General features: G+C 45.4%; 1 protein-coding gene across 2 annotated transcripts in view; it reads left to right on the forward strand.

The window, feature by feature from the left end:
- SEPTIN7 (septin 7) overlaps positions 1–16,016 on the forward strand; it is a 57,399-nt gene extending 41,383 nt beyond the window's left edge. Inside the window, exons 10-13 of one of the 2 annotated variants that reach the window (XM_064169905.1) lie at positions 2,409–2,429; positions 8,576–8,711; positions 11,661–11,800; positions 13,502–16,016. In XM_064169905.1, the coding sequence (XP_064025975.1) occupies positions 2,409–2,429; positions 8,576–8,711; positions 11,661–11,800; positions 13,502–13,541 (337 nt within the window). In that variant the 3' untranslated portion in view covers positions 13,542–16,016. The remainder of the gene's footprint in view (positions 1–2,408; positions 2,430–8,575; positions 8,712–11,660; positions 11,801–13,501) is intronic. The other variant, XM_064169906.1, reaches the window with a different exon arrangement.
- The last annotated feature ends 307 nt before the right edge of the window (positions 16,017–16,323 follow it).

Consider the following 16,323-nt stretch of genomic DNA (forward strand, 5'->3'; position numbering starts at 1 on the left):
CTCCCGAGCTGTTGTGCACTGTAAAGATGAGGCTCAGGCACCCCCCCGAGCTGTTGTGCACTGTAAAGATGAGGCTCAGGCACCTCCCGAGCTGTTGTGCACTGTAAAGATGAGGCTCAGGCATCTCCCGAGCTGTTGTGCACTGTAAAGATGAGGCTCAGGCACCTCCCGAGCTGTTGTGCACTGTAAAGATGAGGCTCAGGCACCCCCCGAGCTGTTGTGCACTGTAAAGATGAGGCTCAGGCATCTCCGGAGCTGTTGTGCACTGTAAAGATGAGGCTCAGGCATCTCCCGAGCTGTTGTGCACTGTAAAGATGAGGCTCAGGCACCTCCCGAGCTGTTGTGCACTGTAAAGATGAGGCTCAGGCACCCCCCGAGCTGTTGTGCACTGTAAAGATGAGGCTCAGGCATCTCCCGAGCTGTTGTGCACTGTAAAGATGAGGCTCAGGCATCTCCGGAGCTGTTGTGCACTGTAAAGATGAGGCTCAGGCATCTCCGGAGCTGTTGTGCACTGTAAAGATGAGGCTCAGGCACCTCCCGAGCTGTTGTGCACTGTAAAGATGAGGCTCAGGCACCCCCCGAGCTGTTGTGCTCTGTAAAGATGAGGCTCAGGCACCTCCCGAGCTGTTCAACAAGACATGGATAACAAAATACACAATGCCTAAGTCCTCCTAACCGCTTGGCTTAGGCCGTGCCTAACTCCTTGTCCTGTGTTATCCGTGGGTCTCACCTTAAGTCCATCCTACGCTTCGGTGAGACTTAACTCTCAGGATCTCCCTCCAGCCGTTTTTCCTCCCTCCTGTAGCAACAGTGCAAGGCTCTCTGGCGTTGCGCATGGCGCTGCGGGGAGGTGACATTGACAGCGCGGCCCAAGCCCTGCGCAGCGCTCCCCCCTGCCCGCAGCGCTCCCCCCTGCCCGCAGCGCTCCCCCCTGCCCGCAGCGCTCCCCCCTGCCCGCAGCGCTCCCCCTGCCCGCAGCGCTCCCCCCCTGCCCGCAGCTCTCCCCTTGCCCGCAGCGCTCTCCCTTGCCCGCAGCGCTCTCCCTTGCCCGCAGCTCTCCCCTTGCCCGCAGCGCTCCCCTTGCCCGCAGCGCTCCCCTTGCCCGCAGCGCTCCCCCCTGCCCGCAGCTCTCCCCTTGCCCGCAGCTCTCCCCTTGCCCGCAGCGCTCCCCTTGCCCGCAGCGCTCCCCTTGCCCGCAGCTCTCCCCTTGCCCGCAGCTCTCCCCTTGCCCGCAGCTCTCCCCTTGCCCGCAGCTCTCCCCCTTGCCCGCAGCGCTCCCCTTGCCCGCAGCGCTCCCCTTGCCCGCAGCGCTCCCCTTGCCCGCAGCGCTCCCCCCTGCCCGCAGCGCTCCCCTTGCCCGCAGCTCTCCCCTTGCCCGCAGCTCTCCCCTTGCCCGCAGCTCTCCCCTTGCCCGCAGCTCTCCCCTTGCCCGCAGCGCTCCCCCCTGCCCGCAGCTCTCCCCTTGCCCGCAGCTCTCCCCTTGCCCGCAGCTCTCCCCTTGCCCGCAGCTCTCCCCTTGCCCGCAGCTCTCCCCTTGCCCGCAGCGCTCCCCCTTGCCCGCAGCGCTCTCCCCTTGCCCGCAGCTCCCCCCTGCCCGCAGCTCTCTCCCTGCCCGCAGCGCTCCCCTTGCCCGTAGCGCTCCCCCCTGCCCGCAGCGCCCGGCCCAAGCCCTGCTCAGCGCTCCCCTTGCCCGCAGCGCCCGGCCCAAGCTCTGCCCGCAGCGCTCGGCCCTGCCGCCGTTGGGACCTCTGCTGGCCACAGACCTCCGCTGCCGCTTTCGCAGCACCGCAGCGCTCACACAACCGCAGGCTGATGCTTTAGGTTGGCAGGGACCACTAAAGCTCATCCAGCCCAACCACCCCGCAGCCAGCAAAGGACTTGGCGGGGAGCTGGATGAGGACTTCAAAGGACTTCTCATCCTCCGTTCCCTTCCCTAGGTGCCAATTTGCCAATCAACAGCGAAGCCTCCGCCCGGCATCGGTTTCCAACAGCTCCGTTTGGAGCGAGAGAGGTCGTTTCTGTCGCTGGAAAACAAAGATCCCTTCAAAACGTTTGTGTTGCAGGAAAACTGCTCCTGAAAGTTATCTGCATTCCTATCTCGGCGGTGGTAGCAGTGATGCGAAAAGAGCTCTTAACAAAAAGCCTTTAACCAAAAATCTTTTTCCTTCCCTGTCGAAAAAAAAAAAAAAAACAAGCCTTTTATTTTTTTTCAGGAGCAGATCCTTAGCTTTGGGAATCTCTTTGTGATGATTTTACCTTTTTTTGTTGTGTTTTTTTTTTTTTTTAATTATTGCTTCTTCTTTTTTTTTTTAATTACATTTTTCTTTATTTTCTTCTCTTTTTTTTTTGCTTTTGTGGTTTATTTTCAGCATGCTAAGCTAAAGCCTCTTGTATTTTTTGTTTTTTAGATTTGACACAGTTGAAGGCATGTAAGTGGTCGTTTAAATCTTTCCAAAGACAACAAAGCAAAACACACACCAAAAAAAAAACCACCAAAAAATTAAAGACAAAAAAGAATTTAACCCCAAAATTGAAAAAATTTAATGAACACTCAAAGAATTTCAATGTTTAATGTTTCAAATTGAAAACAATTTCCTGTTATTCTCACCCTTGGCATTGAGTTTTTATTGCAATTACTACTACTTTATTACTTTTACTATCGTTGCTGTTACCATCATTACTATCTCTGTCATTACTATTACCATCATTGCTATCTCTGTCATTACTATTATTATCATTACTATTACCATCGTTACTATTACTGTCATCACTATCATTCCTATCACCATCATTCCTATTATTATCATTGCTATCTCCATCCTTCCTATCATCATCATTCCTATTATCGTTGCTATCTCCATCCTTCCTATCTCCATCCTTCCTATCTCCATCCTTCCTATCTCCATCCTTCCTATTATCATTGCTATCACCATCCTTCCTATTATTATCCTTCCTATCTCCATCCTTCCTATCTCCATCCTTCCTATCTCCATCCTTCCTATCTCCATCCTTCCTATCTCCATCCTTCCTATCTCCATCCTTCCTATCTCCATCCTTCCTATCTCCATCCTTCCTATCTCCATCCTTCCTATCTCCATCCTTCCTATCTCCATCCTTCCTATCTCCATCCTTCCTATCTCCATCCTTCCTATCTCCATCCTTCCTATCTCCATCCTTCCTATTATTATCATTGCTATCTCCATCCTTCCTATTATTATCATTGCTATCTCCATCCTTGCTATCTCCATCCTTGCTATCTCCATCCTTGCTATCTCCATCCTTGCTATCTCCATCCTTGCTATCTCCATCCTTGCTATCTCCATCCTTGCTATCTCCATCCTTGCTATCTCCATCCTTGCTATCTCCATCCTTGCTATCTCCATCCTTCCTATCTCCATCCTTGCTATCTCCATCCTTGCTATCTCCATCCTTGCTATCTCCATCCTTCCTATCTCCATCCTTCCTATCTCCATCCTTCCTATCTCCATCCTTCCTATCTCCATCCTTCCTATCTCCATCCTTCCTATCTCCATCCTTCCTATCTCCATCCTTCCTATCTCCATCCTTCCTATCTCCATCCTTCCTATCTCCATCCTTCCTATCTCCATCCTTCCTATTATTATTATTCCTATTATTATCATTGCTATCTCCACCATTGCTATCTCTACCATTGCTATCTCCACCATTGCTATTACTATTATCATTATTACTGTTACCATCGTTACTATTACTATCACTATCGCACTCATTACTATTACCCTCATTACTATTACTATCGCCCTCATTACTATTACCCTCATTACTATTACTATCACCATCATTACTATTACCCTCATTACTATTACTATCACCATCATTACTATTACTACTATTATTGATTCATTCCCCTAGCACTTGTGGTTGGCTTTCTTTTTGTTTCCTTGGTTTATTATGTGTACCTCAAGCTGTGCCTAATGGAAATTTGCAGAAGTTCTAAACACTGTCAGGGGCAAATCTCTTTGTAAAATCATCTCCTCCTTTAGGAAAAAAAAAACTTGGGATGAAAAGGCTCAAATTTGGTCAAATGGCAACAGTGGGTTAGAAATGGAGAAACACTGAAATTCCCCCAGTTCCTCTCCAGGTCTTTATACTTACTGGAAATTCCTTTTAATCCTTTAGCTTTCCCATAGATGCTCTCAAAAGAGCTTATAAAGGATCAGAGGAATTTCCAGTCTTTCCTATAGATGCTAATTAGAGGAATTTCCAATCTCCCTGTAGATGCTAGAGGAATTTCCAGTCTTTCCTATAGATGCTCATAAAGGACCAGAGGAATTTCCAGTCTTTCCTATAGATGCTAATAAGGGATTAGGGGAATTTCCAATCTCCCTGTAGATACCAATTAGAGGAATTTCCAATCTTCCCTAGAGATGCTCATAATGGATCAGAGGAATTTTCAGTCTTCCTATAATGCTTGTAAAGGATTAGAGGAATTTCCATTCTTCCTATGGATGCTAATAAAGGATTAGAGGAATTTCCAATCTTTCCTATTAGATGCTAATAAAGGATTAGAGGAATTACCAATCTTTCCTATTAGATGCTTCTAAAGAATCAGAGGAATTTCCAATCTTCCAATAGATGCTAATTAGAAGAATTTCCAATCCCCCTAAAGATGCTCATAAAGGATTAGAGGAATTTCCAATCTCCTTATAGATGCTAATTAGAGGAATTTCCAGTCTTCCTGTAGATGCTAAGTAGAGGAATTTCCAATCTCCCTATAGATGCTAAGTAGAGGAAATTCCAATCTTCCTGTAGATGCTAATGAGAGGAATTTCCAATCTCCCTATAGATGCTAAGTAGAGGAAATTCCAATCTTCCTGTAGATGCTAATGAGAGGAATTTCCAATCTCCCTATAGATGCCAATTAGAGGAATTTCCCATCTTTCCTATAGATGCTAATAAAAGATCTGAGGAATTCCCAATCTCCCAATAGATGCTAATTAGAGGAACTTCCAGTCTTCCTATAGATGCTAATTAGAGGCATTTCCAATCTCCCTATAGATGCCAATTAGAGGAATTTCCCATCTCCCAATAGATGCTAATTAGAGGATTTTCCCATCTTTCCTAGAGATGCTAATAAAGGATCTGAGGAATTCCCAATCTCCCAATAGATGCTAATTAGAGGAATTTCCCATCTTTCCTATAGATGCTAATAAAGGATCTGAGGAATTCCCACTCTCCCAATAGATGCTAATTAGAGGATTTTCCCATCTTTCCTATAGATGCTAATTAGAGGCATTTCCAACCTTTCCTATAGTTGCTCAGAAATGATTAGAGGAATTTCCAGTCTTCTTGTAGATGCTTACAAAGAATCAGAGGACTTTCCCCCCCTGCCCTGTCAATTCCCAACTCTTTATTGAAGTGGGGAATGGATCAGTTCTTCTGTCCATGATTTTTTCTTCCTGCTGGCTCGCAGAGGTTTCGCTTTGCACACACTTAGGATAATTCCTGTGTTGTGCAGAGGGCTGCTGTAAACTTCCATCCTGCTCAGGCAACTCTTTTATCTCTTTTATTTAGTGGTGTGGTGGTTTTCCTTCAGCTCTCTTCTTTCTTGCTGTTCAAGTCCCTTGTGTACTTTTTAACCTCAATTAGACCCTGATGTGCTTTTCCCCACGTCACATCCTCAAGACCTAACAAAATCAGTTGTGGCCTGTGTTGTAAAGCTCTCAACTGTAAATGCTCCCCTCTTAATCAGGTTTTCTCTGCAAATTGATTGGTTACCACTTGCCAAATACAGCTCCCCTGACATCCCCATTAGGTTATTGGGTTGTCAATAGAAGGATGCTTCAGCTCCCCTTTCAGGGCTGTAGAAAACAGCAGTGATTCTTCAGGGGCAAGAGGGAATGGTTTGAGGCTGAGGCAGAGCAGGGTTAGGCTGAAGCTTAGGAAGAAGTTCTTTAGCAGAGCAGGGTTAGGCTGAAGCTTAGGAAGAAGTTCTTTAGCAGAGCAGGGTTAGGCTGAAGCTTAGGAAGTTCTTCAGCAGAGCAGGGTTAGGCTGAAGCTTAGGAAGTTCTTCAGCAGAGCAGGGTTAGGCTGAAGCTTAGGAAGTTCTTCAGCAGAGCAGGGTTAGGCTGAAGCTTAGGAAGTTCTTCAGCAGAGCAGGGTTAGGCTGATGCGTAGGAAGAAGTTCTTCAGTAGGAGGGTGGTGAGACTCTGGCTCAGGCTGCCCCAGGAGGTTGTGGCTGCCTCCTCCCTGGGAGTGTTGCAAGCCAGGTTGGATGAGGTCTTGAGCAGCTAAGTCTAGTTGAAAGGTGTCCCTGTCCACGTTGGGGAGGTTGAAGTAGATGATCTCTGAGGTCCCTTCCCTCCTGAGCCATCCTCTGATGATTGTAGTGCTCAGCACTCAGATCTGCATCTCAAATACCTTTGAGAACTTCACACTTCTGAAAGGTAACAAGAAAATAGTCTTGTTTTGACAGCTGATCAGCTTCTCAAAGTGCTGCTGCTGCCCTCTTCTGTCATTTTCCTCTCATTTTTGGGTGGTGTTGGACTGCACCATTTTTTAGAAGCAGTTTTTTTTTCTCCCCTGACACAAGTTGGGCTTTTGAATTCCTAAAAAGTAGGCTGAGGATCAGTGTCACTTCCATATGTCATACAGCATTTCACTCACCCCATCCAAGCCTTGCAGCTCTCAGTTCAGATTCAGTTCAGTTGTCTTGAGTTTGGGGCAAATGGAAATGCTGTTTCTTTCCTTCCTCATCCTCCCCCACCAGTCAGCACCTTTTGAATGCTTGAGGAACAAAGCTGCTATGGCCTGGAGTTTATGTGGCATTGATTACACTGCCTGCTTAGCTGGTGAAAATGGGCAAGCAGGAAGGATAGAAGAAGCCTCTGATAGTCACTTAACCTCCATTCCTTTAAGCATGAGGGGCAAATCCTGACACAGAAGAGACACTGCTAATTATGCTTCACTCCTCACTGAAATGCAGGAAATTCTTTTCTCCCTTTAGATTGTTTCTTTGGGGTTTTTTTTTGCTGTCTGATTTGAATCAGAAGTTTTCTGATGCCCTTTTTAAAAGACTGTAAGCAAAAGAGCTACCATTTTTGATAGGGCTCAGGTTTGCTACCTCTGGCAGCTTGCTGCTCTGAGAGACTTTGTGCATGCATACACAACCCTCTGCTGACTGATGACAGCAGCTCCAAAGACATTCAGCTCTCCTTCATTTTCACCAGCATGCTAATTAAAACTTTCTCTTTTTAAGCCATGTCTGTACTCCAAAGTGAAACAAGAGCCCAGTGATGGGGTTTTGATTGCTCTTTGTTGAGCAGCAGCAGCAGAGCCTTAACCAGAGTGCAGTGCAGCAATCACTGCTGGTTAATTGGCTGCTTAGTGGGGGACTTTGCTATTTAAAACCTCTGCCGTGGACCAGCAGGCTTAAGGCTGCAGCCAAAGTTCATTGGCATCCAGGAAAGTAGATAGAAAACTGATTTTTATAGAGCACCTTTATTTAGAGCTCTCTGAAGGCAAATCTAACTGATTTATCTTCTCTTCCTCCAGTTGCCTGAACCTCTTTTTTCCCCCATGCACAGTTGCTGTCTCTTCACAATTGCCACTATGATGTTCCCCACACTTCTCATCTTAACTTGATCTTGGCCTCACTTTAAACACCTTCTTGTGGCCTTTCAGTATCTGAAGGGGGCTTACAAAAAAGCTGGGGAGGGACTTTTGAGGCTCTCAGAGAGTGGCAGGACTGGGGGGAATGGAGCAAAGCTGCAGGTGGGTAGGTTCACCCTGAATGTGAGGAGGAAGTTGTTGAGCATGAGAGTGGTGAGAGGCTGGAATGGGTTGCCCAGGGAGGTGGTTGAGGACCCATGGCTGGAGGTGTTTAAGGCCAGGCTGGCTGAGGCTGTGTGCAGCCTGCTCTAGGGTAGGGTGTCCCTGGCCATGGCAGGGGGGTTGGAACTGGCTGATCCTTGTGGTCCCTTCCAACCCTGACTGATTCTATGACCTAGGGAGGCAATGAGGATTTTTGTCTGCAGCACTCAGGATATTTTATCATCTCCATTATTTTTTCCCCCAAATTCTACATATTTGAATGAGAAAGATGCTTGAAGGTCACTTGGAAGATGCTGATTCTTGTTGCTGTTGTTGCTGTAGCTTTGATTTCCTCTCTGCCCATCATCAGGTCCTGCTTAAAATAGGAAGTTAGGAGTTTTCTGCTTAACCTAAATCAATTGGGGGGGGGGGGGGGGGGGGAAAAGCTATAGTAGGAGCAACCTGTTCTAGTGGGAGGTGTCCCTGCCTGTGGCAGGGGGTTGGAACTGGCTGAGCTTTGAGGTCCCTTCCAACCTAAACCATTCTATGAAATGTCTGTTTTGGGGGAAAGCTTAGCCAAACAATCAATATGATGATGCTAATTGAATTGAAGCCACAGTGATGTTATTTGTCTTAATGCTTCAGCATTTTTGTCTTGTTTGGGGAGGAGGGTTTGTGGTTGGGGGGGTTTTGTTTGGTTTGTTTTTTGCAGATGCCCTAATGTAGCAGAGAGGTGAAACCAGTTCTTACTGGCTAACTTTTCTTCCTCTGGATTTATGGCAGGAGCCCACTGGCACAAATGGAGGAAGAGAGAAGGGAGCACGTAGCCAAAATGAAGAAAATGGAGATGGAAATGGAGCAGGTGTTTGAGATGAAAGTCAAAGAGAAGGTGCAGAAACTGAAGGACTCCGAAGCTGAGGTAACCAAAGTGCCTTCAAGCCTCAAGACACTCATGGATTAGGCTCTTTTTGCCAAGGCTTTGCAGCATAACCTCTGTGAATTGTTAAGATTTTATGTTTAAAGACATCCCAGTTGTTCTTTCTTAACCTTTGTGTCTATGCTGAAACACTTTAAGCCCAGACTTCAAGTTTACATTGACTCTCTTTTCACCCTCCCAGTCACAGTGTGCTCAGATGCTCCTCTTTTGCTCCCTCCTCTCTGGAATATTTTATGCCTCTTGCCCTTCCATCTTACACTTACTCTCTTTTCACCATCACAGTATGTTCAGATACTCCTCTTTTGCTCCCTCCTCTTTGGACTATTTTATGCCTCTTGCCCTTCCATTTTGCACTGACTCTCTTTTCACCCTCCCAGTCAGAGTGTGCTCAGATACTCCTCTTGCTCCCTCCTCTCTGGACTATTTTATGCCTCTTGCCCTTCCATTTTACACTGACTCTCTTTTCACTCTCCCAGTCAGAGTGTGCTCAGATACTCCTCTTGCTCCCTCCTCTCTGGACTATTTTATGCCTCTTGCCCTTCCATTTTACACTGACTCTCTTTTCACCCTCCCAGTCAGAGTGTGCTCAGATGCTCCTCTTTTGCTCCCTCCTCTCTGGACTATTTTATGCCTCTTGCCCTTCCATTTTACACTGACTCTCTTTTCACCCTCCCAGTCAGAGTGTGCTCAGATACTCCTCTTGCTCCCTCCTCTCTGGACTATTTTATGCCTCTTGCCCTTCCATTTTACACTGACTCTCTTTTTACCCTCCCAGTCAGAGTGTGCTCAGATACTCCTCTTTTGCTCCCTCCTCTTTGGACTATTTTATGCCTCTTTTCCTTCCAAGTGCTTTAAAAAAAAGCCACACCCAACTTGTGGAGGCTTTCATGATTTCCATAAGCTATGGAATAATTTGCTTGGCATGTTAAAGAACCATTTCAGGAACTTCATGTGTTCCTCTGTGACCTACCCATGGCAGGAGGGTTGGAAGTAGATGATTATTGTAGTCCCTTCCAACCCTGACTGATTTTATGATTCTATGACCTGAGCTAGATTATATGGTCCTGCCTCAGCCCTGGAGGTGTTTAAGGCCAGGTTGGATGAGGCTCTGGCCAGCCTGATCTAGAGTAAGGTGCCCCTGCCCCATGGCAGGGGGGTTGGGCTCAGTGATTTCTGTGGGTCCCTTCCAACCCCTAATGTGCTGTGATGGAAGTGAGAACTGCCAGACCAAGATTCAGGGTTGTCAGTGCTCTGGTGGTGTTGGAACATAAAGTTGAAAGATATTTAGCTCCAGTTTCTGTCATCTGGAGGTTTTTTAATGGGTTTTGAGCAGCTCTTGAAGTGATCTTTTTAAGAGCCTGTTACAAAATCCCATGTAAGCAGAAAATCAGTTTTAACGTTTGGAGGAGGCAGCTTCTCACAAGAAGCCTAACAAAGAAGTTCAAAACTGAGCCTTAAAGGAAGTGTTTGGCTCCAAACTGGAGGGAAAGTGAGGGAACTTGGAAGGGTAGCTGAAATCCTTGGCAGCCCAGGCACTGTCAGGAGCCAAAGCTTCCTTCATCCAAGCAAAAGAATACATCACTCTCTCTTTTATTTCTCTTGGAGAAGCAGATAGCTAAGGACAGAAAGGCTAAGGTACCCCAGGCAGTCACCTGAGCATTGGGAAGCTGGATGCTTGAGGTGGAGAACTGTGTTTGATGAGTTACTGCATTTATCCTTCCTCAGGCTTTGTGTCTGATCTTCTTGAACCCTATTTCTACTTCTGGCCTCCACACTCTCCTTGTTCCATGGATAAACAAAGCAGTAGTGTCTCTGTTTCCATGACTGAGGGTCACCCTTGCCCCAGCAGCTGGCAGGAGAGGCTCCTTAGGCTGTTCTGACAAGGGACTTCCATGATTTAGTACTTAAATCATGTAATTAGTAAATGAATCAATCCACCTAGCAGTAGTGTTTTCCCAAATAGATGCTTAATGAACCAGAGAACCAAGCAGGCTGGAAGAGACCTCCAAGCTCAGCCAGGCCAATCTTGCACCCAGCCCTGGCCAAGTAACCAGACCATGGCACTAAGTGCCCCAGCCAGGCTTGGCTTCAACACCTCCAGGCACAGCCACTCCACCACCTCCCTGGGCAGCCCATTCCAATGTCAATCACTCTCTCTGACAACAACTTCCTCCTCACATCCAGCCTAGACCTGCCCTGGCACAACTTGAGACTCTGTCCCCTTGTTCTGTTGCTGGGTGCCTGGCTGCAGAGCCCAACCCCACCTGGCTACAGCCTCCCTTCAGGCAGCTGCAGGCAGCAATGAGCTCTGCCCTGAGCCTCCTCTGCTGCAGGCTGCACCCCCCCAGCTCCCTCAGCCTCTCCTCACAGGGCTCTGCTCCAGGCCCCTCCCCAGCTTTGTCGCCCTCCTGTGGACACCTTCCAGCACCTCAACATCTCTCTGCAATGGAGGAGCCCAGAACTGGACACAGCACTCAGGGTGTGGCCTGAGCAGTGCTGAGCACAGGGGCAGAAGAACCTCCCTTGTCCTGCTGGCTGGAGGATGTAATAAATTCGTGGGGACCTTTTTTTGCCACTCCCAAGTCTAGGATGCTGCTGATTGGTGCCTGGCTGATACCACCACAATACTTCATGATTTATATAAAAAAAAAAAATCAAAGTATTCTCAAATTTCCTTTAGTTTGCCACCTGTAGCTGCTTAGAAGCTTCTGTTTGTGACCTGAGCAGCATTTGGAGTCTTTCCTGTTAACTCTAAAACGCAGCCCTGGAATCAATACCCTTTGTTTTGTTCCTCTAACCTTAGAGTGCTGGGACCAAGAGTTCCTTTCTCTGGAGAGAAAATGCACACTGCTGTGTTCTCATGCATTGCAGCTCCCAAAGGTGCTGCTCTTTTTGCACTTCCTGACTCCATTCCTGACTGTCTCTCTGCAGCTGCAGCGACGCCACGAGCAGATGAAGAAGAACTTGGAGGCGCAGCACAAAGAGCTGGAGGAAAAGCGTCGCCAGTTCGAGGATGAGAAGGCAAACTGGGAGGCTCAGCAACGTATCTTGGAACAACAGAACACTTCCAGGTGAGCTCAAGTGTTCTCCTGCAGTTAATCACAGAGTCACAGCATGTTAGGATCGGGAAGGGAGCTCAAAAGATCATTCAGCCCAACTCTCCTGCCAGGGTAGGATCACCTAGAGCAGGTCACACAGGATCTGCTGGAGAGGGTCCAGCTGAGGGCTACAAGGGTGATGAGGGGACTGGAGCACTGCCTGATGAGGAGAGGCTGAGGGACCTGGGGCTGCTTAGTCTGCAGAAGAGAAGGCTGAGAGGGGATTGAATCAATGTTTATAAACATCTGAGGGCTGGGGGTCGGGGTAGGGGGACAGGCTCTGCTCACTGCTCCCTGGGATAGGACAAGGCGCAATGGATGGAAGCTACAGCACAGGAGGTTCTACCTCAACACAAGGGGGAGCTTCTTGCCTGGCACAGGCTTCCCAGAGAGGTTGTGGAGTCTCCTTCTCTGGAGCCTTTGAAGGCCTGTCTGGATGTGTTCCTGTGTGACCTGAGCTAGGTGGTGTGGTTCTGCTCTGGCAGGGAGGTAGGACTCGATGATCTCTTTGGGTCCCTTCCAGCCTCTGACATCTGTGAGCCTGTGAATGCATCCAGGTGGGCTTTCAAGATCTCCAGAGAAGGGGAGTCCACAGCCTCTCTGGGCAGCCTGTTCCAGGGCTCTGGCACCCATGTAATGAAAAAGTTTTCCCTTATGTTCATGTGGAACCTCCTCTGCTCCAGCTTGCCCCCAGTGCCCCTTGTCCTGTCGTTGGCCATCCCTGAGCAGAGCCTGGCTCTGTCCTCCTGACACTGCCCTGCACATCTTTAGCAACACGAATGGGGGCAGCCCTCAGGCTCCTCTGCTCCAAGCCCCAGTTCCCTCAGCCTGTCCTCAGCAGGAAGATGTTCCACTGCCTGCAGCAGCTTTGTGGCTCTGTGCTGGACTCTACCAAGCAGTTCCCTGAGATCCTTCTTGAACTGCAGCATCCAGAAGTGGACACAGTATTCCAGATGCAGCCTCGTCAGGGGAGAGTAGAGGTGGAAGAGAGCCTCTCTCGATCTCCTCATCTACTCCAGGATGCCCTTGGCCTTGGCCAGAAGAGCACATTCCTGGCTCATGGTCACTCTGTTGTCCACCAGAATTCCTTGGTCCTTTTCCCCAGAGCTGCTCTCCAGCAGATCAGCCTCCAGCCTCATCTCCCTGGATGTTCTGTTATGTTGGACTCCATCATGTGGGGGAGAGTAGAGGTGGAGGAAAACCTCTCTCAACCTACTCATCCACCCCAGGATGCCCTTGGCCTGAAGGGGCAAGTTGACAGTAAATGTTGGAATGGTTTGAAGCTGAGGGAGAGTAGGTTTAGACTGGATCTTAGGAAGAAGTTCTTTAGCAGGAGGGTGGTGAAACTCTGGAATAGGCTGCCCAGGGAGGTTGTGGCTGCCTCCTCCTTGTGGGTGTTTCAAGGCCAGGTTGGGTGATGCCTTGAGCAGCTGAGTCTAGTTGAGAGGTGTCGCTGCCCATGGTGGGGAGGTTGGAGCAGATGAGCTCTGAGCTCCCTTCCAACCTGAGCCATTCTGTGAATGCATTGCTCAGCTTCTCACAGTGCTGTGCCCACACACATCCCTTCAGTGTACCTTAGTGATTTGATCTTTTTCAATGAGGCCAGAGATGCCTTATTAAAACTCCTTTTGTTTTTACCTCTCTCTCTCTTTTTCCTTTTCCCTCTCATTTTAGAACCTTGGAAAAGAACAAGAAGAAAGGGAAGATATTTTAAATGCATCATTTTAACCACCAGTTCTGTATTAGTTGCCAATATGCCAACCTGGGCCTCAGTGTTTGTCAGATCCCTTTTGTTTTGTTTTGACCAATTTTGCACCAGTTGTTTCCATAGTAAATGGATTTAACAGCATGACAAAGTTATTTCATTTCCTCCTTCTTTTTGTTTCTTTGGAGGGTTTTTGTTTTGGGTCCATGGAGAATGAGATGCCTTGAATTGTCTATAGGGTGTTGTGTACTTGGGTAAAAATAACAGCTCTGAGTACCTTTTCCTTTTGGTTTGTTATTACTGTTTTGGTTTGTTTTTTTTAGGAGAACTTTGTCATTTTAATGCAGAAAGCAAACATTTTACTGTTGTACAATCATGTTCTGGTGGTTTGGTTTGAAAAAACACAGACACACAAAGGAAAAAGGACTCCTGATGGGTTTTCTAGTGAGGATAAATTGCCATAATATGATGCAACCAATGCTTCTCTATATTATTATTATTATTATTGTTATAATTATTATAATCCAAGAATTCCATTCAGTGCAAGCATATACAATAATGTAATTTAGTCTAACACAGTTGACCTTATTCTTTGGGGCTTGGTTTATTTTTGAAGGGGGGGGTTGTTATATTTTGGGGGTTTGTGACATTTCCATTGTTTAAAAGTACACATGGGAGAAAAAAAAATAGAAAAGAAAAAAGAGATGGTAAAAAAAAAAAGAAAATGAAAAGAAATAGGAAAAAAAAAAGAAAGAGAAAAAGAAAAAGAAAGAGAAAAAGAAAGAGAAAAAAGAAATACAAAAAGAGAAAAAAAGAAATAAAAAAAGAAATGGAAAAAAGAAATACAAAAAGATGGAAAAAAGGAATACAAAAAGAGATGGAAAAAAGAAATACAAAAAGAAATGAAAAAAAAAGAAAGAGAAAAAGAAATGGAAAAAAAGAAAGAGAAAAAAGAATTAGGGAAAAAAGAAATACAAAAAAAAATGAAAAAAAAGAAAGAAAAAGAAATGGAAAAAAAGAAAGAGAAAAAGAAATGGAAAAAAAGAAAGAGAAAAAAGAATTAGGGAAAAAAGAAATACAAAAAGAAATAGAAATCAAAGAAGAAATAGGGAAAAAAGAAATTAAAAGAAGAAATAAAAAAGAAATAGGGAAAAAATAAATAGAAATCAAAGAAGAAATAGGGAAAAAAGAAATTAAAAAAAGAAATAGAAAACAAAGAAGAAATAGGGGAAAAGAAATACAAAAAGAAGTAGAAAAAAGAAATCAGAAAAAAATAAACAGAAAAAAAATACAGAAAGAAAGAGAAGAAATCAGAAAATAAATAGGAAAAAAATGAATAGAAAAAAGAAATCAGAAAATAAATCAAAAAAGAAATAGGAAAAAAAGAAATACAAAAAGAAAGGGAAAAAAGAAGTACAAAAGAAAGAGGAAAAAGAGAAAAAAGAAATCAGAAAAGAAATCAAAAAAGAGATAAAAAAAAACACAGAAAGAAAGAAAAAAATGAATCAAAAAAGAAACAGGAAAAAAAGAAACACAAAAAGAAAGAGGGAAAAAACACCCAAAAAAATAAATAGGAAAAAAAAAATGAAATAGAAGAAAGAAATCAGAAAAGAAATCAAGAAATAGGAAAAAAAAAAGAAATACAAAAAGGAAGAGAAAAAAGAAATACAAAAAGAAAGAAAAAAGAAAGAGGAAAAAAAAAGAAATCAACAAAGAAATCAAAAAAATAAATAGAAAAAAAATACAAATAGAGAAAAAACAAATCAAAAGAAAAGAAACAGAAATGAAAAGAAATGCAGAAAGAACCAACCCAAAAAAACCAACCCAGTGCACCTAAGCTTTTTATAACAACCCTTTTATGGTTTTGGGAGGGAGGGGGGGGTGAGGGTTTTTTGGTTCTTTCTGTGCTACTCTCATTTAGTAACTTCTGTAGCCAGGAGGATCTCATTACTGCTTTGTTTTCTCTTCGGTTTGGTTCTGTTTTTTGTTGTTGGTTTTTTTTTTGTAATAACATTTAATTTAGCTTTTTCCCCTCCCACCTCCTCCCCCTCCCCGATATATTGACCCTCCTAAATAGAATAGAGCTTCTTTCCTATGGTAGCAACCCAGTGAGTAAAACCTTTTCTTTTTGGCCTTTTAAACTTCCCCTTTTTACATTTTAGGGTAAGTAGCAGGAAGGGAAAAAAAAAAGTATATATATATATAAACAAATGCATTTATAGGTCGTTTCTAGGCAAAAAAAAACCCCAACCCCACAATAATTGTGGAGTTAATTACCAACCTGTTTCTACCTGTGTGCAGTCTTTTTGCTTTTGTTTGGTTTACTTGACTAGAAATGGAAACATGGGAAGGAAAACCACAACAAAACAACATCAGCCTTTGGCGTTTGAGCTGTATTCAGATACTGCATCTCTGTACTATGAGTTCTTTTGGTTTGTTTGTATTGTACAAAGTCACATAATAAACAATGTTGTGATGGAAGAAGCTCTGCTGGGTCAGACCTTTGCAAGGACATGGACAGCCCCAGGATGGCTCTGGCAGGTGGTTAAACTTCTTCTGCCTGAGCTGGGTGTCTTTAGCAGGGTGTCTCTGGCAAGTGGTTTAACTTCTTCTCTTCTGCCTGAGCTGGGTCTCTTTGGTAGGATGTCTTATCATCTTCTGCCTAACCTGTGTTTCTTTAGCAGGATGTCTCTGGCAAGTGGTTTAAGTTCTTCTCTTCTGCCTGAGCTGTGTCTCTAGCAGGATGTCTCTGGCAAGTGGTTTAAGTTCTTCTCTTCTGCCTGAGCTGGGT

This window comes from Pogoniulus pusillus, chromosome 32, assembly GCF_015220805.1.
Source record: "Pogoniulus pusillus isolate bPogPus1 chromosome 32, bPogPus1.pri, whole genome shotgun sequence".
Lineage (NCBI taxonomy): Eukaryota > Metazoa > Chordata > Aves > Piciformes > Lybiidae > Pogoniulus > Pogoniulus pusillus.